The following is a 21,951-nucleotide window of genomic DNA, read 5'->3' as shown; positions in this document are numbered from 1 at the left end:
CTGACTTTACTGTTCTGGGGGGGGCTGTTGTACTAAATTTTCATTGGTCTTCACGGCCTTGTAGCATACCTGCCTGCTGGGGGGGGGGGGGGGGGGGGTCTTTTGAGTCCTCTGGGTCTTTTGGGTCATAAAGGACTTTTGGGTCATCTGGGTCTTTTGGGTCCTCGGGAACTATTGGGTCCTTGGGAACTATTGGGTCCTCTGGGACTTCTGGGTCATCAAGGACTTTTTTGGTCCTTGGGGACTTTTGGGTCATTAAGGACTTTTCAGTCATCTGGGTCTTTTGGGTCCTCGGACTCTTGGGTCATCAAGGACTTTTTGGGTCCTTGGGGAGTTTTGGATCCTCGGGGACTTTTTGGGTCATCAAGGACTTTTGGGTCATTAAGGACTTTTGGGTCATCTGGGTATTTTGGGGACTTTTGGGTCATGTTTGGTTCCTTGGGGACTTTTGGGTCATTAAGGATTTTAGAGTCATCTGTGTCTTTTGGGTCCTTGGGGACTCTTCAGTGTTCTGGGTCCTCAGGGACTTTTGGGCCATCAATAACTTTTTGGGTCCTTGGGGACTTTTGGGTCATCAACGACTTTTGGGTCCTTGGGGTGGTTTGGGTCTCAAGTGTTGAAGGGTCTTCCAAGGTCTAAGGGGTCTCAGCAGTCTAAAGGGTTGAAAGGTACATTTCAATAGTACGTAATTAATAGACACAAAAAGTATGACACACACACACACACACACACCTATTTATAGCAGCTATCGGTAATAGCGCCACCCTCGGTGGTCGCCGGTATTACAAATCTTTTTCCTTTGTACTTATAGTCTTTATGATGTGATGGAACCTTCTCAAAATTATGATATTGAATATGATTTGTTATCAATAAATGTGAAAAATTGTAAAGTGCATTTCCAAGAATGTGCCGTCGCAGCACATTGCCCACTGAAAGGTGGGCGGAGGATGGCACTTGTGCCCAGAGCGTGGGAGTGCCCGCTAGTTGTAATAGTTGTGAAGTAAACAGTGAATTGTAGAAGGCGGTGTATTTGTAAAGTTTGAGGATGAAAAGAATGACATGCAGCGGTGGTGAAAAGTTATCTTGTACATTTTGTGACATTTACATGAATATTATTGCTCTTTTGTGAGGTTAAGCCGCTTTGATTGACACCCTCGGTAAACTTTTTGCACCACTTACACTCTACCTGAGAGACATGCACCTGTACAGTTGATGTGTACTTTTGTCCACCACAAGCTTCATCGTGTACCTTTCCCCAGCCTGTGACACCAACTGTTTACCTCCCTCACCGAAGTACCCAGAATCCTTTGCACAGCTGTATCCATGTCAGGCAGGAGTCTCTCTAGATCCTCTCAACAATCTTCCATTTTAAAAGATCATTTAGACCAAGAATTTGAGACGAACCTTGAACAGGCCTCGTATGTAATCGATGAGCATCGTAAACTACACGTCGCCATTGAAACCGCTTATCGAATGCGTTACCTCTTATTGGTAAGAAGCGTGTGCGTGCGTGTGCCCACAAATGCAGAATTGGAGGAAGAATCTCCGATCATCAACTGGTCGCTGGAGCTGTGCGAGCGCCTGGATTCGCGGTTGTACGCTTTGTGGAACCGCACCGCAGGTGACTGTCTGCTGGATTCCGTGCTGCAAGCGACCTGGGGAATCGACGACAAGGACTGTGTGCTTCGCGGTGCGCTGCGCGACAGCCTGCACGACTGCTCGCATTGGTGGGCCATCGTCACGTGGTCTAAATATCGTGCTCTGATCTTGTCCAACACCTAGGCCCCTTAACGGAGACTCCTAACGGTGCCCCCAAAGTCTTGTGAACTAATGAAAGCCGAGTAGTCGGACGAAACGAAACTGCATTTCACACACGGCACGTTTGTTTAGTCGGTGATGTCCTGCAGAAAGTCCGTGTAAATGAAGATGGTGTTTGTTGTCTTCAAATTGCTTGCTCCAAAGGCCCGGACAAATTCTGATCGATTGGTTTATGGTTTGCAGGTTCTTCAGCCGTTGGAAAGATTGGGAGTCGTGGTATTCGCAGAGTTTCGGCCTTCGGTTCTCCCTGCGTGAGGACCAGTGGCAAGAAGACTGGTCCTTCATACTTTCCCTTGCCAGCCAGGTAGAGTGATTTCAAGGGGGTGTTGTTGTTGTTGTTGTTGTTTAGCCGCGGAGAGCTCTCTGAACAAGCCTGTGGCACGTAGACAGCCGATCGATCTCCTCCGAGCGGCCCAGAGATCCCCCACATCCAAGATGATGTTTACAGATTATTTTTTTTTTTTGTATACAAATCCAGACTCGTGTAAGAGTGAACACATTGAACACATTGAACATGAAAACATGCACAGACACATAAAACATGCAATGAAGGGAGCGGAAGACAAGAGGGGGAGAGAGGGAAGCACACAAGCACAACAACAGAAGAGAACAAGGACGTCGGTAGATCTGTGGGAGGGGGGAGGCCTGGAGGAGGAGGGAGAGTACACGGTATAAAGCAAATGAACACTACGAGGAATTTCACTATTAGGAATTTCAGGAAAGAAGGTGGGTATTAAAAGAGGCGAATTTGGGGTGAATTAGCGGGGGTAGAAGAGATCAAGGTTTTGGATGGGGGAAGATAAGAGATGGTGGTGAACAGCTGTTTTAAAGACCTGGAGGGAGGAGTGGGATTGAAGAGAGTGAGGGAGTTTGTTCCAGAGGCGGGAGAAAAGAGGAATGAAGGAGTGAAGGTGAGCAGAGAGTCTTGATTTTGGCAATTTCACCATAAGAGGGTTGCAGGCAGATCTTGTGCATCTTGCAGGAATATTTGGGGGACAGAGCACAGACAGAGCTGGGGGAGCAAGGCCGGAGAGGAGTTGGAAAAAGACAGAAAGACCACCTACCTGCCTGCGGTGAGTGAGTGAGAGGCCCTCAGAATCGGCTTATCGCGGGAGATTCCAATGATTCTGAAATCGATTTGAGACGATTTCGCGAGATCACGGCGAGGTCACGTCTTTTCGAAGCTAAGTGATCTTTCACAATTGTGTTTTTGTCGAGACTGTATCTATCTTTCGGTGTATGTACCTATAGCGTATCTTTTGGAAAATTTTCGGTGCTAATTTTTCGTACATGTATACACAATCGTCGGTGAATGCGTATCGAGTATTCTGAGGCCTAGTACTCGTAGGCTTAGGTTACCGTACCGTCTTCGACCTTGTGGTTTTGTTTTTCTCTCAGCGATTCGTCGAATGCGCTGCAATTATTTTCGTTGTCTATTTCGTCCCAGTCGTTCACCCCATACCTCCTTGTTTAATATCTCTCAAAAAAAAAAACCCAAAAATACTTCCTTCTCAGGGCTTATTCGTTTATTTGTTCGTTCGTTCTTCGTTCACGTTGTTCACGATCACGTGGTTAGAAATGTATAATCTCTCCCCTGAACAACTATTTTCTCTCATATATTATAACACCTTTTTCTTCTTCTCCTACAAAAGGATGCTTTCGTCTTGCTCACCAAATCTATTCATTCCAAAAAATATATATAATACCATCTCTTACAGTTCCTCCTTTCTACATTCCCTCAACTATCCAGAACTACACCCCTCCTTCAGCATCCTCAAACGTATTTTTGACTCGAAGGTCTCAAACTCATTTTGCAAAAAATGTTCGTTTCCCATGAATCGTACACTTTTCAAAATCCAATCTCACCCCTCCCCTCCAAATCTTCCCCATCCCCCCTTCCCTCCTAAACTCCCCCCACACCCCTCCCCTCCGAGACTCTCCCTCGCTCCTCCCCTCCTAGACTCCCCTCTCACCCCTCCTCCACAAAGCATCCTCCCTGCTTCTTCCCCCTTCCAACTTTCACCTTCATCTCCCCCAACCTTCTGCCTCGCTCTTCCCCCTCCTCAAATAACACCTCACTGTGCCTCACCCAATCTCCATCAAACCTTTTGTCCGCCCCATTCTTCCCTTTCTCCAAGCTATTCTGAAATCTCTGAAATCTCTGACACACCTTCAACAGCTCTCCCTACCTCTTCCTCCTCTTCCACATCTTACCCTATCCCTCCCCCCCCTGTTCTGTACCCGAGGCTCCCCCTTCCTCTTCATTAACGGTATGGACCTCAAACATCCGGGGCCTTCGCTCAAACTTGACTGATCTCTCCATACAGGTAGCCAGGCGGTTTACCTAGGATATTCAAACCTATTGTGCATTTTTTTGATAAAAGCAACAATTTTGGCACAGAGGTAGACCAATATATTATGAACAAATTTGGATGTGGAGCCATCGCCCAACTGCCCCCTGGCGGCCGTGGCGGCCATTTTCCAAAATGGCCGCCATGTGGCTGCCGAGGAAGACTTATCCCTAGGAGATCGCGCCACCTGGAGCTGTAGACGCCCTCCGTCATGCACACGAAGTGGGTCAGCTGCAGTTTGACAACTTCGTCAGAGAACGCCTGGTGGAGAGAACGAAACCCATGAGATGCCATCCACAGAAACAAGCTGAAAATCTTCGGTCAGCCTGCTTCAAAACCTCCGGGAAAGGGCAAGCAGCAGATGAAATCCCTCAAGAATGACGTGGACCTGTTCTCTCGTCTGTATATCGGGTGCCAGAACCGGGATGGGAATCTAGAGGAATTCCTCCAACATGAAAACCAAGCCTGCCCCCCTGCACTATCAGCTGGCGGTAGCATCCGGCTGGGTGTCAAGAGTGATCTTCTCGCTTGTCTAGTAGACCTCAGTCAGCCGAAGTCTGAGGTTCCACCAACCAGCTGCATTGTGCTAGATGGAGCGGTCATCATCCAGATGCTGAAGCCAGCTACAGCAAAAAGCTTCAACGAGTATGCATCAAGCCACATGACTGTACCTGGTATGGGACCGCTACAATACAGACTCGTTGAAGGGTACAGCAAGAGCCAAGCGCGGAAAAGGGGTGAGAAGACGGGTGGTGGGTGGTGCAACGATCCCCGGGAACTGGGCCAGCTTCCTCAGATTCGACGAGAACAAGACTGAGCTGTTCAGCTTCCTCTCTGGCGTCCTCCACGACTCATTCCAGCTTGCAGACAAGGAGCTGGTCATCACTGAAGGAGATGATGTCTTGAGCAAGCCACCGCTCCTAGATACTGCAGACCTGGCTCCTTGGAACCACGAAGAAGCCGACAGCCGCATGATGTTGCATGCCGCCCATGCTGCTCACAATGGCCACAAGAAGATCCTCATCCGCACAGTTGACACTGATGTTGTTGTCCTGGCAGTGGCTCTGGCACGCACCCTGGAGGAAGAAGCCGAAGTGTGGGTGTCCTTCGGCACGGGCAAGGCTTTCCGGTTCTTGGCAGCCCATGAGATGGCGCGGGCTCTGGGCCCTGAGAAAGCACAGGCACTACCGATGTTTCATGCTTTGACGGGCTGCGACACGGTCTCCTGCTTCGCCGGACATGGCAAGAGGACAGCATGGGCAGTGTGGACAGCTCTACCTCAGCTGACCCAGACACTCACTGACCTCTCCACTGCACCGGATCATATTGATGAAGATGCCATGCACACCATCGAGAGGTTCGTCATCCTGCTTTACGACAGAACAAGCACCGCAACCGATAGACAAGGCATGCCGCAAACTGTTTGCAAAGAAGAGCAATGTCCAGCTGATCCCACCGACAAGTGCAGCCCTGAAGCAGCACGTCCGACGAGCAATATACCAGGGCGGACATGTCTGGGGTCAGGCCCTGGTTCCTGCACCAACATTGCCATCACCAACCGACTGGGGTTGGATCAAGACCAGCGACATGTACGAACCTCTCTGGACAACGCTCCCCGAGGCATCCAAGGTCTGCCGGGAGCTTGTCTCCTGCAAATGCCAGAGGGGCTGCATCAAGAGGTGCAAGTGCAAGAAGGCCAGTCTGGAATGCACACCACTGTGTGCTTGCGACGGGGAGTGCTCTCAGAACTGAACTCGCAAACTTAAGATGAAGATTCTGAACTGTTCCAGACAGTACACAGGTACTGTAAAACAGTGAACTTATCTGCATATTGCATTTAGCAGATTATGTGTTAATTAACATGATAATTAAATGTACACAAGGAATGTCAGCATTTGATGCCTGATCATGGGTTTCCTTGTCGCCATTTCATCTGCAATTAGCCTAAATATGTTAATTAATATCAGCAGCATCTCCCAAAATGTGACTAAGAGCTATCTGGCATGTCGTGATTCAAAACATTCAATAAACATTCACTAAAACCTTCAGCAGCAAACTTTATCTAACTTCTGTGTGTCTTTTGGGTGTCTGCTGGCGGCCATTTTGGAAAATGGCCGCCACAGCCGCCAGGGGGCAGTTGGGCGATGGCTCCACATCCAAATTTGTTCATAATATATTGGTCTACCTCTGTGCCAAAATTGGTGCTTTTATCAAAAAAATGCACAATAGGTTAGCTTACCCGCTGTACTAAGGTTGCTTCTGACAAACCAGATGTGATCTGCTTAACAGAAACTTTCCTCCTTCATGATGTCTCTGATGCCTTGGTATCTCTCCCAGGTTACTCCCTCCTCCGGTATGATAGACCTGAGCCTCGTCCTGGAGGTGGGGTTGCTATCTTTATAAACAACTGTCTTCCTCACTCGCCCTCCACTGCCCTCTCTCCACCTCACCCCCAGGAATACCTTTGGCTACGGCTTCCCTTTCGCTCCCACCTTTTGTTCATATGTGTGTTGTACCGTCCACCAAACAGTGATGACTCCATCTACATCTCGCTGTCTGATAATATGGACCAACTTCTATCTACCCATCCCAACTCTCTCTTCCTCATATGTGGTGATTTCAATTGTCACCATGCCAGTTGGCTGGGTGTGGGTACCTCTCTCACCAGCCATGGCTCTTCAGCAAAGGACTTCTGCGACTCACTGGGACTGACACAATCTGTCAATTTCCCGACCTGGATCTCAGTCAACGGAGCATCTTCTCTTCTGGATTTGGTTATGACTAACTTCCCTGAAAATGTCTGCTGCTCTTCTTCTGCTCCAATCGGCTCATCTGATCATGTGCTTGAAAAAGTGGACATCTCTCTGACCATTCTCAGAGAGCCTCCTCAGCGTCGACGAGTCTGGCATTTCACTCAGGCCAACTGGCATGGTCTTCAAGCAGCCATCAATCATCTGGACTGGTCTCCCATCTCTACCGCCTCTGACATCAACTCATCCTGGGAATTCTTTCAAAGTAAATTGCTCTCTCTCATGCACAGATTTATCCCATCTCGTCTTCAGTTGTCATACCCTTCCTCCCGTCCATGGTACACGGAATCTTGTGGTGAGGCTGTTGCCCTGAAACAACTTGCTTTCGTCTCCTGGAAAGCAAATCCAAAGGAAGGAAATCTCATTTCCTTTAACAAAGCCCGAAACAAGTGTGTGTCCACCCTCAGGAGAGCCAGGAAACAATATCTCACCGTTCTCAAGACCGAACTCTCTTATCTGTCTCCCTCTTCCAAATCCTGGTGGCGTCTGGTCAAATCTGTTTCTGGTGTTTGTTCCCCCTCCATCCCCTCCCTCACCTCAAACGGCTTAACGGCTGACTCCGCACGTGAAAACGCTGAATGCCTCAACTCTGTGTTTGCCTCTAAATCTTGTGTCCCAAACCCATCCCTCTCTGTACCCACCGTACCCAGTCGTACCCAGCTGCTCCTGGACTCTGTGTCCTTTCCTCCTGACAAGGTGGAAAAGTTTCTGTCAACCCTCGACTCTGATTCTGCAACTGGTCCTGACGGCATCAGCCCACAGGTCCTAAAATCATGTTCTTCCGCTCTTTCACTCCCTCTTTCTGTTCTCTTCACCCTCTCTTTTGCTCAAGGTCATCTGCCATCTGCTTGGAAATCAGCCAACATCACCGCTTTGCACAAAAAGGTGCAAAAACAGATCCTAGCAACTACAGACCAATCAGCCTTCTCCCAATTATCAGCAAAGTCATGGAATCCATCATTGCTTCAGATATGAAATCTTTCCTCTTCTCCAATGGCTTGATCTCTGATCATCAATTTGGTTTCAGACCTGGTCACTCTACTCTGGATATGCTGCTTCTGCTTTCTCAACAATGGATGGAGGTCCTCAACGCCAAACAGGAAATTAGAGCTGTCTCCCTTGACATTTCACGTGCCTTCGATACGGTCTGGCACCCCGCTCTGCTCACCAAACTCTCCTCCTTTGGTATCCATGGAAATCTCCACGCATGGCTGGCGGACTTCCTCTCTGGTCGTAGTCAACGTGTGGCCCTGAATGGGTTTCTCTCATCTCCTCTTCCTGTTCAGGCTGGAGTTCCCCAAGGTAGTGTTCTGGGCCCTGTGCTTTTTCTGGTCTTCATCAATGATCTCTCTGACTCTCTTGAAAATCCTCTCTATCTCTTTGCTGACGACTCTACTCTCTGTCGCTCCATTCCTCATCCCTCAGATCAGCAGTCTGCAGCCTCCTCACTCTCTGCAGACCTGGACAAAATCACAGACTGGGCAAACAAATGGAACATGTCTTTCAATCCTGATAAATCTCACACTCTTACGATGTCTCTCCGAAAAGACCGACTGGAAAACCCTCCCATCCACTTTCTGAATAATCCTCTCCGAGAAGTTCTGTCACTCAAGCTTTTGGGTCTCACTATTTGCCATGATCTTTCCTGGGAAAACCACATTTCAAATCTGGCCTCCAAAGCCAGTCGCCGACTGGGCATCCTCCGTCGTGCGAAGTCCTTCCTTGGCACACCTGAGCTCCTCACCACATACAAGGCTTTCATCCGCAGCTCTATGGAATACTGCTCTCCCCTCTGGTCTGGTGCTCCTGCCTCACACCTAGCTCGTCTTCACGCTGTTGAAACCAAAGCGTTCAGAATCATTGGAATCTCCCGCGATGAAGCTAACTCCGAGGGCCTTTCACTCACTCACCGCAGGCAGGTTGGTGGTCTTTCCGTCTTCTACCGACTCCTCTCTGGCCTTGCCCCCCCCAGCTCTCTCTGGGCTCTGTCCCCCAAATATTCCTACAGGTCGCACAAGATCTGCCTGCAACCCTCTTATGGTTAAACTGCCAAAATCAAGACTTTCTGCTCACCTTCACTCCTCTTTTCTCCCGCTTCTGGAACAAACTCCCTCACTCTCTTCAATCCCACTCCACCCTCCAGGTCTTTAAAACAGCTGTTCACCACCATCTCTTATCCTCCCCCATCCAAAACCTTGATCTTTTCTACCCCCGCTAATTTCGGTCCCCTTGTGTTTTATACCTCTCCCCCCCCCCCTTCCCACGCCTCCTGCCCCCAAGCCCTCTCCCTCCCACACTTCTCCCTGCTCTCAAATGTTGTGGTTGTGTGCTTCCCCTTCTCTCCCCATCTTGTCTTCCGCTCCCTCTTTTTGTATATCTTGTTTGTCTGGTTGATTTGTTTGTGAAATAAATGTTAGCTCTTTCACGAGCCTCGATTCAGTATACAAAAAAAAGAAAAAAGCTTTGGTTTCAACAGCGTGAAGATGAGCTAGGTGTGAGGCAGGAGCACCAGCCCAGAGGGGAGAGCAGTATTCCATTGAGCTGCGGATGAAAGCCTTGTATGTGGTGAGGAGCTCAGGTGTGTCAAGGAAGGACTTCGCCCGACGGAGGACGTGTCAGACTTGTGCCAAATGGTATATTTCCACCGAAATATTTTGCCATTTGCCATCCATAAGATTATAGATGGCCCCTTATCATTCACCGTGCCCATTTCCCCCTTCTTTCCATCCCTGCCTCTCTACAAATCCCCTGTGGTATGCTTGGTTCTCACCTGTATTAAATTAACTATTCATGTTGTCGTCAAAGCAGTGACTTTGTGCCTATCTTTTTGAGACCGTTCTGTTTTCCTGATCATACCCTCATTTCCTTTTTCTCCACAGCCTGGAGCGAGCTTGGAGCACACGCACATCTTCGTCCTGGCACACATTCTGCGCCGCCCCATTATTGTGTACGGCGTGAAGTTCTACAAGAGCTTTCGAGGAGAAACTCTGGGATACGCACGCTTCCAGGGTCTGTTGCTAAGGATGCTTTCCAATAAACCTCGGTTTTCTCCAAGTGGCATGATTTCAAAAATCCTCTGTATTCATCTGCTGGAGCAGTTATTTTTCATTTTATCTTCATCCGCTCTTCCCAGCACAACTTTGGTTCACCTTCTTTTTCCCCTTTGTCCTGTATCTAGGTGTTTATCTGCCCTTGCTCTGGGAACCTGGCTTCTGCTGCAAGTCCCCCATTGCATTGGGGTACACACGCGGACATTTCTCCGCTCTGGTGCCCCTTGAGAGCGACGGGCTGGGCAGTCTTGGAGCTGGTGCCAATCCCATCACCGATGAGGAGGACGAAGGGCCGACAGCTTTCCTGCCTCTGGTCGACAGCGACAGGAAGCTTCTCCCTGTCCACTTTTTATCCACGCGAGAGGTCCTTCTTGTTCTCAAAATGTCATCGTGCGTTTTCTTGCGGGTTTGATTGTTACCCGGGAGATGACTTTCCTACTTTGATGAATTGTTTATGGCTCGGCAGACATTGTGTTTGTACGTCACCATTTATCTTCATGTTGGTATGTAGGGGATGGTGAGTGTTTTGGGGAGCCTTTAGAGCAGCTTGGCAAATTGCAGCTTCTCTTGACTGGGGGATGCCCACTAGGACTGGCAAGTGATGCAATGGAGTAGGGTGAAGGCAGCCTGTGATGATCCTTAGAGGAGGTAGCTCAGGTGAGTGTCAACTTTCTTTACCTGTTCACTTTGGCCCCTTGCCGACATGTAGTACTCTACAGGGGCATAGATAAGTGGAAGTGTAGATGCGTGCAGAATGGTAACGTAAGCGCCCCAGTAATGTCTACAGAATCTGCTTACTAGGTTGATCCTTGCAGATACTTTGCCAGTTACCGACTGGGAGTGGTGGTACAAGATTAAGGTTCTGTCCAGCTGGATTTGTAGTTGTGGGAGAGTAAGGGAGCACAATTCAATTTGACGTGGAATTCTCCTGTTGCTTCCTGGTTGTTGAGGTGGAAGGTTGTGCACACTCTTTTTGGTGTTGAGCTGTAGGCTCCAATGATGGTGATAGCCGCTCATGGTCTTTGTCTCGATCGAGTGTCTTCCCCGTTGCTCGAACTGGTCAGCGTACAGGATGGCCAGGTCATTGGCGTAGACTAGCTTTGTGTCCGTGGTATCTGCAAGGTCTGCCATGTCGATGTTGAACTACCAACCTGCATCAAACATTTAATGAAAAAAAATTGTAAGTAGTCGGGAATTTCATGTCTTGTGCTGCTTTTTATGCTTCCGCTGACGCAATCGCCGGAAGCGTTATGTTTTTGGGTTGTCCATCTGTGATGGGTTTTCTTTTCGAGATAACTTGATAACGGCTGAAGGGATACAAGGCAAACTTGGTACAGGTATGTATAATGATGTAGAGATGAACCGATTCGATTTTGGCGTCCGAAGTCAGAGGTCTTGTAAGGTAAAAATCCTGTTACGTGGTAACTTGTGAACCAGTGATGGTATTTTGACTAAAGTTAGTACAAGTAGGTATGATGATGCAAAAATGAACTGATTTGATTTTGGGGTCAAGAGGTCAAAGGATTGAGTCTGTAATAGGTTTTCATTACCACAATAGCTTGAGAACAGCTGAAGGGAACGAAGTCAAACTTGTTACAGGTATGTATAATGAGGCAAAGGTTAACTGATAACATTATGGGGTCAAGAGGTCAAAGGTCAAAGATCCTGTTAGAAAAAAATCCTGTTACTGAGCTAACTTGTGCACCAGTGATGGGATTTTGACTAAACTTGGTATAAGTATACATTATAATGCAAAGATAAACTGATTAGATTTTGGCATTAAGGTCAAAGGTGAGAGGTCAAGTCAGGTCAAATTGTGATTCTTGATAACAGCGGAAAGATGGGATTTGAATCAAATTTGGTAGAAGTATGTATAATGTAATAATGTTGGCGGACGCATATCGGTGTACGTCGTCGAAGAGTGCCGTTGTCGTTCTCTCATCACCGATTCTCATTTCTAGCTCGGCAGTGAAGAGCAACACGAGAGGCTGCTCCGGGATTGGCTGGATTGCTGCGTCACGGAAGGTGGCCTCCTGGTCGCTCGTCAGATTCTGCCGCGGCACCGCCAGCCACTAATCGCACAAATGCTGGATCGCTGGCTGGACACCTATCGACGCATGGCGCACCGCGCACCTTCCGCTCTCTCAGACGGTGAAGACGACGACGACGACGACGAGTGACCTTCGCCGCATCTGAACTTTGCCGGTGCCAGCCGTTCGGGTCGAGCATCCGTCTCGAGTCCTTGTGCAGTTCTCGTCATTGCGTGAACTTCATTGGCTCGGGGAAGAGATGTTATGATGGTGCTTTGTTTTTGTATTTTCTCAGCACTTCTCACCTCGACCACCATTGAAACGATTTCTCCGAAGGGACGTGAGGGTCACGCCAAAAGAAATACATTGGTGTTTCAGTCCACCAATTGTTGCCAAGTTTGGGTAGCATCTGCTTTGTGAATGGCTTCCAAGAAACCTGAAAACCCCATTTAAAAATGCAACCGCTGCACAATATATCCATGAAATACGTACATACCTGAGAATCCGTTTCATTCAGTAGGCAGGTGAGCTCCGGATGTCCCACCTTCCCCCGAGTTTGTGTAGCATGTTTATTTATTAAAATTAATTTGTCTTTCGATGTCATTTGGCCGCTTGTTCCACAGCTGCTGCTGTTATTAGTGTTTTGCAAACGGAATGGTGGGAGAGTGAAGAATTTGGACTTGATCATTGGCTCGCTTGGTTAGTTCCACCTTTTACTTTTAATCTGTCAGGTGTTGTTTGTAAGAGGAAAAAGGTCAAAGATTTGTCCACTCGATGGATGTGGATTGAGGTGGTGGATTGAAGTTGTGCTTTCTGCTTTTCGTGCTGATTGTTTTTCTTTGGATCCAAAGTTAATATCACCACGACAAGCGATTGTGATCCGAGGAAACCGCCCATTACGACCCGTCGGTCCGTGTGGAAACCGCCCGTTACGACCCGTCGGTCCGTGTGGAAAACCGCCCGGTACGACCCGTCGGTCCGTGTGGAAAACCGCCCGGTACGACCCGTCGGTCCGTGTCGAAAACCGCCCGGTACGACCCGTCGGTCCGTGTGGAAACCGCCCGTTACGACCCGTCGGTCCGTGTGGAAACCGCCCGTTACGACCCGTCGGTCCGTGTGGAAATCGCCCGGTACGACCCGTCGGTCCGTGTGGAAACCGCCCGGTACGACCCGTCGGTCCGTGTGGAAAACCGCCCGGTACGACCCGTCGGTCCGTGTGGAAACCACCCGGTACGACCCGTCGGTCCGTGTGGAAACCGCCCGGTACGACCCGTCGGTCCGTGTGGAAACCGCCCGGTACGACCCGTCGGTCCGTGTGGAAAACCGCCCGGTACGACCCGTCGGTCCGTGTCGAAAACCGCCCGGTACGACCCGTCGGTCCGTGTGGAAACCGCCCGTTACGACCCGTCGGTCCGTGTGGAAACCGCCCGTTACGACCCGTCGGTCCGTGTGGAAAACCGCCCGGTACGACCCGTCGGTCCGTGTGGAAAACCGCCCGGTACGACCCGTCGGTCCGTGTCGAAAACCGCCCGGTACGACCCGTCGGTCCGTGTGGAAACCGCCCGGTACGACCCGTAGGTCCGTGTGGAAACCGCCCGGTACGACCCGTAGGTCCGTGTGGAAACCGCCCGGTACGACCCGTCGGTCCGTGTGGAAATCGCCCGGTACGACCCGTCAGTCCGTGTGGAAAACCGCCCGGTACGACCCGTCGGTCCGTGTGGAAAACCGCCCGGTACGACCCGTCGGTCCGTGTGGAAACCGCCCGGTACGACCCGTCGGTCCGTGTGGAAACCGCCCGGTACGACCCGTCGGTCCGTGTGGAAATCGCCCGGTACGACCCGTCGGTCCGTGTGGAAACCGCCCGGTACGACCCGTCGGTCCGTGTGGAAACCGCCCGGTACGACCCGTCGGTCCGTGTGGAAACCGCACGAGTGAGATGGATTAAGAGTGTCGGGGAGTGAACCAAAGATGAATTGCGGAAGAGATGAAGATTAAAGATGGTGGGAGAATTCAGATATAGATAATAAATGATCTAAAATATGAAGGCTGCACCCGAGCATGTATCTGCAATAAGTTACCACTTTATTCTTTGTGCACCTTATATTAGTTTATTAGTTTACCGTTGGATTTTCATAACCTGACCAGTTGAAAAAACAATGTAATTGTACTTTGTCCAGAGAAAAGCCATTTGGTTGGAACCTTGTTCCACGTTTGCTTTTCCTCCTCCGTGCTCCCCGGCCCTGGTCCCTCTACAAGTTTGTCGTGGAAAGGTTTCTTGCTGTTGCCGCCTCACCTGCATGTGCATTTGATGTTCAGAGCTGGAGCAAGTCCAGACTTTCCCTTGTCCATGACGTTGGATATCCCTTTACAGGTCCCGTCCATTTCTTCATCACCATCTCAGATGGGGACTCTTCCCACCTCTGACATTGCTTGATGTGTTAAATAAACCATCCCTTTGTTTGATGTTAAATTAAAAGGCCACTAAAAGGTGTAATCATGTTTGTTTTTGGTTACCTGTCTTTGTAAATCATTGCTGTCTTGCTGCCCCTTGAGGTCTGAGCTTTGGTTTTGTCTATGTTGGCGCAAGTGGCCCAGCTCCATGTCTAAATTGAATTCTGGATACAGCTTGAATCGGTCGATGCAGCAGACCCACAATGCTTTTCGGCATAGTGATATTTTGATTTGTACCATGTTTATTCACCTTGAATCCTGACAATCAACCTTCGTTGGTGGGGAGGGAAAGAGCCGCACGACCATTTATTAGACGTGATCAATCCGCATCCATTGTGTAACCACTTTCCCACGTCCTTGGCGATTTCTCCACTAACATCTCCATTGCCTTTTTGGGGGTCCAATGGGCAGCCATTTTGTTTGTGTGCCAATAATGCAAGGGAAAAGTGATTGTGGATAACTCTTCCTCCCCTCTTCCTTCCGAAATGAATTCTCCTGTCTTGCAAAATACAATCACTGTATATTAGAGGCAAGGAAAAATAAAGTGTGGGAAAGTTGACCAAGCCTGTGGATTTTGATTACCGATGGGCATATCAGGTGAGATTGATTACTGATGGGCATGTCAGGTGAGATTGATTACTGATGGGCATGTCAGGTGAGATTTTGATTACCGATGGGCATGCCAGGTGAGATTGATTACTGATGGGCATGTCAGGTGAGATTGATTACTGATGGGCATGTCAGGTGAGATTTTGATTACCGATGGGCATGCCAGGTGAGATTGATTACTGATGGGCATGTCAGGTGAGATTGATTACTGATGGGCATGTCAGGTGAGATTGATTACCGATGGGCATGTCAGGTGACATTTTGATTACCGATGGGCATGCCAGGTGAGATTTTGATTACTGATGGGCATGTCAGGTGAGATTGATTACTGATGGGCATGTCAGGTGAGATTTTGATTACCGATGGGCATGCCAGGTGAGATTGATTACTGATGGGTATGTCAGGTGAGATTGATTACTGATGGGCATGTCAGGTGAGATTGATTACCGATGGGCATGTCAGGTGAGATTTTGATTACCGATGGGCATGCCAGGTGAGATTTTGATTACTGATGGGCATGTCAGGTGAGATTGATTACTGATGGGCATGTCAGGTGAGATTTTGATTACCGATGGGCATGCCAGGTGAGATTTTGATTACTGATGGGCATGTCAGGTGAGATTTTGATTACCGATGGGCATGTCAGGTGAGATTGATTACCGATGGGCATGTCAGGTGAGATTTTGATTACCGATGGGCATGCCAGGTGAGATTTTGATTACTGATGGGCATGTCAGGTGAGATTTTGATTACCGATGGGCATGTCAGGTGAGATTGATTACCGATGGGCATGTCAGGTGAGATTTTGATTAGCGATGGGCATGCCAGGTGAGATTGATTACTGATGGGCATGCCAGGTGAGATTCATTACCGATGGGCATGCCAGGTGAGATTCATTACCGATGGGCATATCAGGTGAGATTTTGATTACTGATGGGCATGTCAGGTGGGATTGATTGCCGGTGGCCATGCCAGGTGCCATTTTAATTACCGATGGACATGATAGGTGCGATTGATTACTTAAACCTCGACAGGGTAGGAAGAGTCAAGTACCTCAAGGTATTATACCCCAAAGTGATAACAGGTAGTAGATGGCTGAATACACCTTCCAAATCCAAAGGATGGTATCCGTTGCTGCAATTGTTTTTTAAAGCAAGATCGACCAACTTCTGTTCAGCAAAGACAAATGGAAATTCAATCCCGTCACCACCTGCTTCGGCTGATAACGCGACAAAACTATTTGATAAATTGTGAGTAGACGAAAGAAAACTTCCTCTGGTTTACTTTACTTTTGTCATGGAATTGTTGAGGCTTTGAACGAATGGATTTCACATCATTTTAATCTGTCTCGAGCATAGCTTTGTTTTCCAGAAAACAATTCCTATATGTACAAACACAATGCTATCCCTGAAAATACAGGAATGCAAGTGGATCAAATCCACTGCTTCAAACACCAACATTACTCCCTTTGTTGACCAATCAAATGCAATACCTTATACCAGTCCTAAACGCATGTTCATACCGAGGAGAGCTCACGATGACAAGATGGTCCGTACGGCCCGAAACAGCGAGCACGTCTCCGCCATCTTGTCCTCGCACGACTTGCATGGAAAACCTTTGCCAGCACTTGGAGACCAAGACTCGATTCGCTCCATCACGTTCACCACCACGAGAAGAAGGGCTTTTGCCTGCGGAAGTTCTGTGTGTAGACCTCCTGGAAGGGGCTGAAGCTAGGCAGATGGGAAGTTTCTATGGCGGGATGCCGCTCCATCCGTACTGCAGGTAGTTGTACGAGCTGAAATGGGGAGAGACCCTGGTGAAGCGCCTTCTCCAGGTTCAGCAACTGAAGGTATATGGAGGAAAAGGTTTCCATTAGTGTGCCGGTGGTTACACTTTGGTTTCCGACTTGAACGACAAAGGAGACAAACATACCTGCCCTCTGATGACCGACATCTGATTCTCGTACGTAGCTCGGTCAAAACCCTTGTCCTCCTACGAGGGGTTTTCACCATGACTTGTTTGTGAAGTAAAATGACCATCACATGTTCATTACCTTAAGAAGAGCCTTCCATTGGTATATTTTGAAGGCCAGAAAGTAACTATCACCATTTAGGAATTAAGTAGCCCTCCACTTGGATAAATCAATCAACTTTCACACGAGAAAGTTACTGCATCCACATCGTGACGTTCACTCGACATCAAATACGTGGATCTACAATACAAGCAGGCCCCATTAGAAAGCTCGCAATCCAACAAACACACCTTGAATAGTTTGAGCAGGTCCTCCTCGAGTTCATGTACAAAACAAGCAGGCCCCATTAGAAAGCTCGCAATCCAGCAAACACACCTTGAGTAGTCCGAGTAGGTCCTCCTCACGTTCATGTACAAAACAAGCAGGCCCCACTAGAAAGCTCGCAATCCAACAAACACACCTTGAATAGTCTGAACAAGTCCTCCTCGAGTTCATGTACAAAACAAGCAGTCCCCATTAGAGAGCTCGCAATCCAACAAACACACCTTGAATAGTTTGAGCAGGTCCTCCTCGAGTTCATGTACAAAACAAGCAGACCCCATTAGAAAGCTCGCAATCCAACAAACACACCTTGAATAGTTTGAGCAGGTCCTCCTCGAGTTCATGTACAAAACAAGCAGGCCCCACTAGAAAGCTCGCAATCCAACAAACACACCTTGAATAGTCTGAACAAGTCCTCCTCGAGTTCATGTACAAAACAAGCAGGCCCCACTAGAAAGCTCACAATCCAACAAACACACCTTGAATAGTCTGAACAAGTCCTCCTCGAGTTCATGTACAAAACAAGCAGTCCCCATTAGAGAGCTCACAATCCAACAAACACACCTTGAATAGTCTGAACAAGTCCTCCTCGAGTTCATGTACAAAACAAGCAGGCCCCACTAGAAAGCTCACAATCCAACAAACACACCTTGAATAGTCTGAACAAGTCCTCCTCGAGTTCATGTACAAAACAAGCAGGCCCCACTAGAAAGCTCACAATCCAACAAACACACCTTGAATAGTCTGAACAGGTCCTCCTCGAGTTCATGTACAAAACAAGCAGGCCCCACTAGAAAGCTCGCAATCCAACAAACACACCTTGAATAGTCTGAACAAGTCCTCCTCGAGTTCATGTACAAAACAAGCAGGCCCCACTAGAAAGCTCACAATCCAACAAACACACCTTGAATAGTCTGAACAAGTCCTCCTCGAGTTCATGTACAAAACAAGCAGTCCCCATTAGAGAGCTCACAATCCAACAAACACACCTTGAATAGTCTGAACAAGTCCTCCTCGAGTTCATGTACAAAACAAGCAGGCCCCACTAGAAAGCTCACAATCCAACAAACACACCTTGAATAGTCTGAACAAGTCCTCCTCGAGTTCATGTACAAAACAAGCAGGCCCCACTAGAAAGCTCGCAATCCAACAAACACACCTTGAATAGTTTGAGCAGGTCCTCCTCGAGTTCATGTACAAAACAAGCAGGCCCCACAAGAAAGCTCGCAATCCAACAAACACACCTTGAATAGTTTGAGCAGGTCCTCCTCAAGTTCATGTACAAAACAAGCAGGCCCCACTAGAAAGCTCGCAATCCAACAAACACACCTTGAATAGTTTGAGCAGGTCCTCCTCGAGTTCATGTACAAAACAAGCAGGCCCCACTAGAGAGCTCACAATCCAACAAACACACCTTGAATAGTCTGAACAAGTCCTCCTCGAGTTCATGTACAAAACAAGCAGTCCCCATTAGAGAGCTCGCAATCCAACAAACACACCTTGAATAGTCTGAACAAGTCCTCCTCGAGTTCATGTACAAAACAAGCAGGCCCCATTAGAGAGCTCGCAATCCAACAAACACACCTTGAATAGTTTGAGCAGGTCCTCCTCGAGTTCATGTACAAAACAAGCAGGCCCCACTAGAGAGCTCGCAATCCAACAAACACACCTTGAATAGTCTGAACAAGTCCTCCTCGAGTTCATGTACAAAACAAGCAGGCCCCACTAGAGAGCTCGCAATCCAACAAACACACCTTGAATAGTCTGAACAAGTCCTCCTCGAGTTCATGTACAAAACAAGCAGGCCCCATTAGAGAGCTCGCAATCCAACAAACACACCTTGAATAGTTTGAGCAGGTCCTCCTCGAGTTCATGTACAAAACAAGCAGGCCCCACTAGAGAGCTCACAATCCAACAAACACACCTTGAATAGTCTGAACAAGTCCTCCTCGAGTTCATGTACAAAACAAGCAGGCCCCATTAGAGAGCTCGCAATCCAACAAACACACCTTGAATAGTCTGAACAAGTCCTCCTCGAGTTCATGTACAAAACAAGCAGGCCCCACAAGAAAGCTCGCAATCTAACAAACACACCTTGAATAGTCTGAGCAGGTCCTCCTCGAGTTCATGTACAAAACTTGGGTCCGAGAGAGTGGGACGCAGCATCTCGCACGTCTCCGGGGAAAAAGGTACCTGTGCCAGAGGTAGCCACGTCCAATGAAATGGATCTGTAGGGTAAGCAACTGAGTTCAGCTTCTGATGCTTTCGGGGCTGCCCCCTCTTCACCTCCCCATGACGTCACAATTACCGTACATGCTCTCCAGGAATCCGGGTGTTTGAAGGGGAATGCGAGCCCGTTGTCTATTGCGGCCACCTGTACACCGACCTTCGCTTCGCTCCCATCTGAAACGACCTGATTTGGATACATACGGAAAATGGAAGGGATTGCAACAGATTAAATGTTTCCACATTTTTCAGAGGGAAGAATGCCATTGGAAAAGCACGAGGAAGAGGGGGAGGAAGAGGTTTATTAAAAGGTAAAAAGCAAAGTAGGAAAGAGTTAAACATGGAATTGATTGGAGTGTGTACAACATTCATTCTGAAGACGTGACATCAAACAGGTGCTGCCCCTCACCTCGTTTTTATCACCTTTGCCTTGTGTTGTCGAATTGTACGACAGAAGCCAATTGTCATTCGTTCGATCTGAGGGGACAAAATGGAGGGAAACGTTCAAAGCAAATCACATGACGCTTCAAATGCCATGCACCTGATACGGTACATGCTCAAGGCAGCCATTTACGTCCAGGTGTAAACAGGTGTTAGCGGTTAGGGTAGTGTCACACTAGTGTAGACCAACAAATACACGGTCTATGTGATGGTTTATTTAATAAACCGCCATTGCTATTGTGCCGATTGATGTCAAAGGAAGTGAAAGACGTCGCACAGCCAGGTCTGCCGTCACTGCCTCGTCATTCCAGGTGAGCAGTCGGTGCAAAGCAGTAGGTGTGACGACTACATGTGTTCAGGGAGAAATTTCATGAAACGTTACAAGGAGAAATGGGGAGCATTTAGAAATTACAGGGCGACCCCAAAAAAGTGGGCCTTGGGTAAAGTTTAATAACCTTGGGTTTTCATTCAATCTTTTTGGAGCCTGGTGTTGGCTTAGCGGTTTGGGATCTTGGGATCCCGTTAGGGTGCCGGCTTGGGATCCTGGGATCCCGTTAGGGTGCCGGCTTGGGATCCTGGGATCCCGTTAGGGTGCCGGCTTGGGATCCTGGGATCCCGTTAGGGTGCCGGCTTGGGATCCTGGGATCCCGTTAGGGTGCCGGCTTGGGATCCTGGGATCCCGTTAGGGTGCCGGCTTGGGATCCTGGGATCCCGTTAGGGTGCCGGCTTGGGATCCTGGGATCCCGTTAGGGTGCCGGCTTGGGATCCTGGGATCCCGTTAGGGTGCCGGCTTGGGATCCTGGGATCCCGTTAGGGTGTCGGCTTGGGATCCTGTTAGGGTGCTGGCTTGGGATCCTGGGATCCCGTTAGGGTGTCAGCTTGGGATCCTGTTAGGGTGCTGGCTTGGGATCCTGGGATCCGGTTAGGGTGCCAGCTTGGGATCCTAGGATCCTGGGTTCGAATCCCGGTCGATCGCTGAATTAACGCCAGGGGGGTTGACTCAGCCTGTCATCCTTCAAAGGTCGGCAAATTGAGTACCAGTTCACTGGTAATTCCCAGTGTGTCGCAAGAGGCGACTAACAGGGTTGGTGGCAGGAAGGGCATCCGGCCGTAAAACATTACTTCAAAAAAGGGGACCAACCCCTGCTCTGCGGGGAAAATGGCCTCTAAAGGTGGTTCTTTCATTCAATCTTTTTCATTTTTCAGGAGTTCTGAACAGAGTTCAGGTGTATCTGCCAAGTTTGCTGAATCCGATATTCACAAGCCATATCATGGATGCCCGATGGTCATTTTCTGTAGAAAACCATCTGCAAACACCTTTGTTTTGTTCTCAGACGAGGCACCTGTTCTACGCACAAGCAGCAAGGAAAGTACCCAGGAAGTCTTAAATTCAAATGTTTGTGAAAAGATGGACACAGCATGGAACAATCTCGAAATCAATTCACCAAACAGAGGAGACCACTAAACGACCAAAATCAACAAGGTCACCCAAGAATATCGCCATCATTTCCGGCTCGGTCGCCCGCAGTCCCAAGAAATCTCTTTGATGCCGTCAGGAACTCAACATGGGCAAAGCTTGCCGAGGATTCCGATATCAGTACTAGTACCCGACTGCAAAGCCGCAATGAGCCGGCGAAGCCAAAGCCTCTTGCCACTATTTTACCCATCACTATGGCATCAGTAGGTTAGGTAGTTGGTAGTAGGTAGGTGTAGTAGGTACCGTACCTGGTAAGACTTGGTAAAAGAGAAGAGCAGACAGTCCTCCCCAATACCTACATACAATAAATGTCACAAGAAGCTTGAGGAAGTAACTATACGATGTGCTAGCTTAAGGCCTATTTTAAGAAATTTTAACTGGGCTTAACATACGTT

General features: G+C 48.6%; 2 protein-coding genes across 6 annotated transcripts in view; one reads left to right on the top strand and one right to left on the bottom strand.

Annotated features, from left to right (window-relative positions):
- Positions 1 to 15,069, top strand: part of ZRANB1 (zinc finger RANBP2-type containing 1) — a 102,291-nt gene extending 87,222 nt beyond the window's left edge. For 2 of the 4 annotated variants that reach the window (XM_068111358.2, XM_068111359.2), the window contains exons 6-10: positions 1,529 to 1,727; positions 2,002 to 2,122; positions 9,859 to 9,988; positions 10,158 to 10,393; positions 11,991 to 15,069. In XM_068111358.2, the coding sequence (XP_067967459.1) occupies positions 1,529 to 1,727; positions 2,002 to 2,122; positions 9,859 to 9,988; positions 10,158 to 10,393; positions 11,991 to 12,209 (905 nt within the window). In that variant the 3' untranslated portion in view covers positions 12,210 to 15,069. Of the gene's footprint in view, positions 1 to 1,528; positions 1,728 to 2,001; positions 2,123 to 9,858; positions 9,989 to 10,157; positions 11,629 to 11,990 lie in introns of all 4 variants that reach the window. The other 2 variants (XR_010983791.2, XR_010983792.2) reach the window with 2 other exon arrangements.
- A 1,372-nt stretch (positions 15,070 to 16,441) lies between these two features.
- The window catches only part of LOC137423825 (phosphatidylinositol 4-kinase type 2-alpha), a 63,969-nt gene continuing 58,459 nt past the window's right edge, over positions 16,442 to 21,951 (bottom strand). The window contains exons 7-11 of one of the 2 annotated variants that reach the window (XM_068111357.2): positions 20,048 to 20,115; positions 19,726 to 19,825; positions 19,507 to 19,640; positions 17,052 to 17,111; positions 16,442 to 16,962 (exon numbers count right to left, since the gene is read on the bottom strand). In XM_068111357.2, the coding sequence (XP_067967458.2) occupies positions 16,780 to 16,962; positions 17,052 to 17,111; positions 19,507 to 19,640; positions 19,726 to 19,825; positions 20,048 to 20,115 (545 nt within the window). In that variant the 3' untranslated portion in view covers positions 16,442 to 16,779. Of the gene's footprint in view, positions 16,963 to 17,051; positions 17,112 to 17,551; positions 18,458 to 19,053; positions 19,641 to 19,725; positions 19,826 to 20,047; positions 20,116 to 21,951 lie in introns of those variants that run through there. The other variant, XR_013622776.1, reaches the window with a different exon arrangement.

Source organism: Myxine glutinosa, chromosome 3, assembly GCF_964187855.1.
Source record: "Myxine glutinosa chromosome 3, kmMyxGlut1.1, whole genome shotgun sequence".
NCBI lineage: Eukaryota > Metazoa > Chordata > Myxini > Myxiniformes > Myxinidae > Myxine > Myxine glutinosa.
Note: the sequence above shows the minus strand (reverse complement) of the source record. Positions and strands in the feature narration are given on the sequence as shown.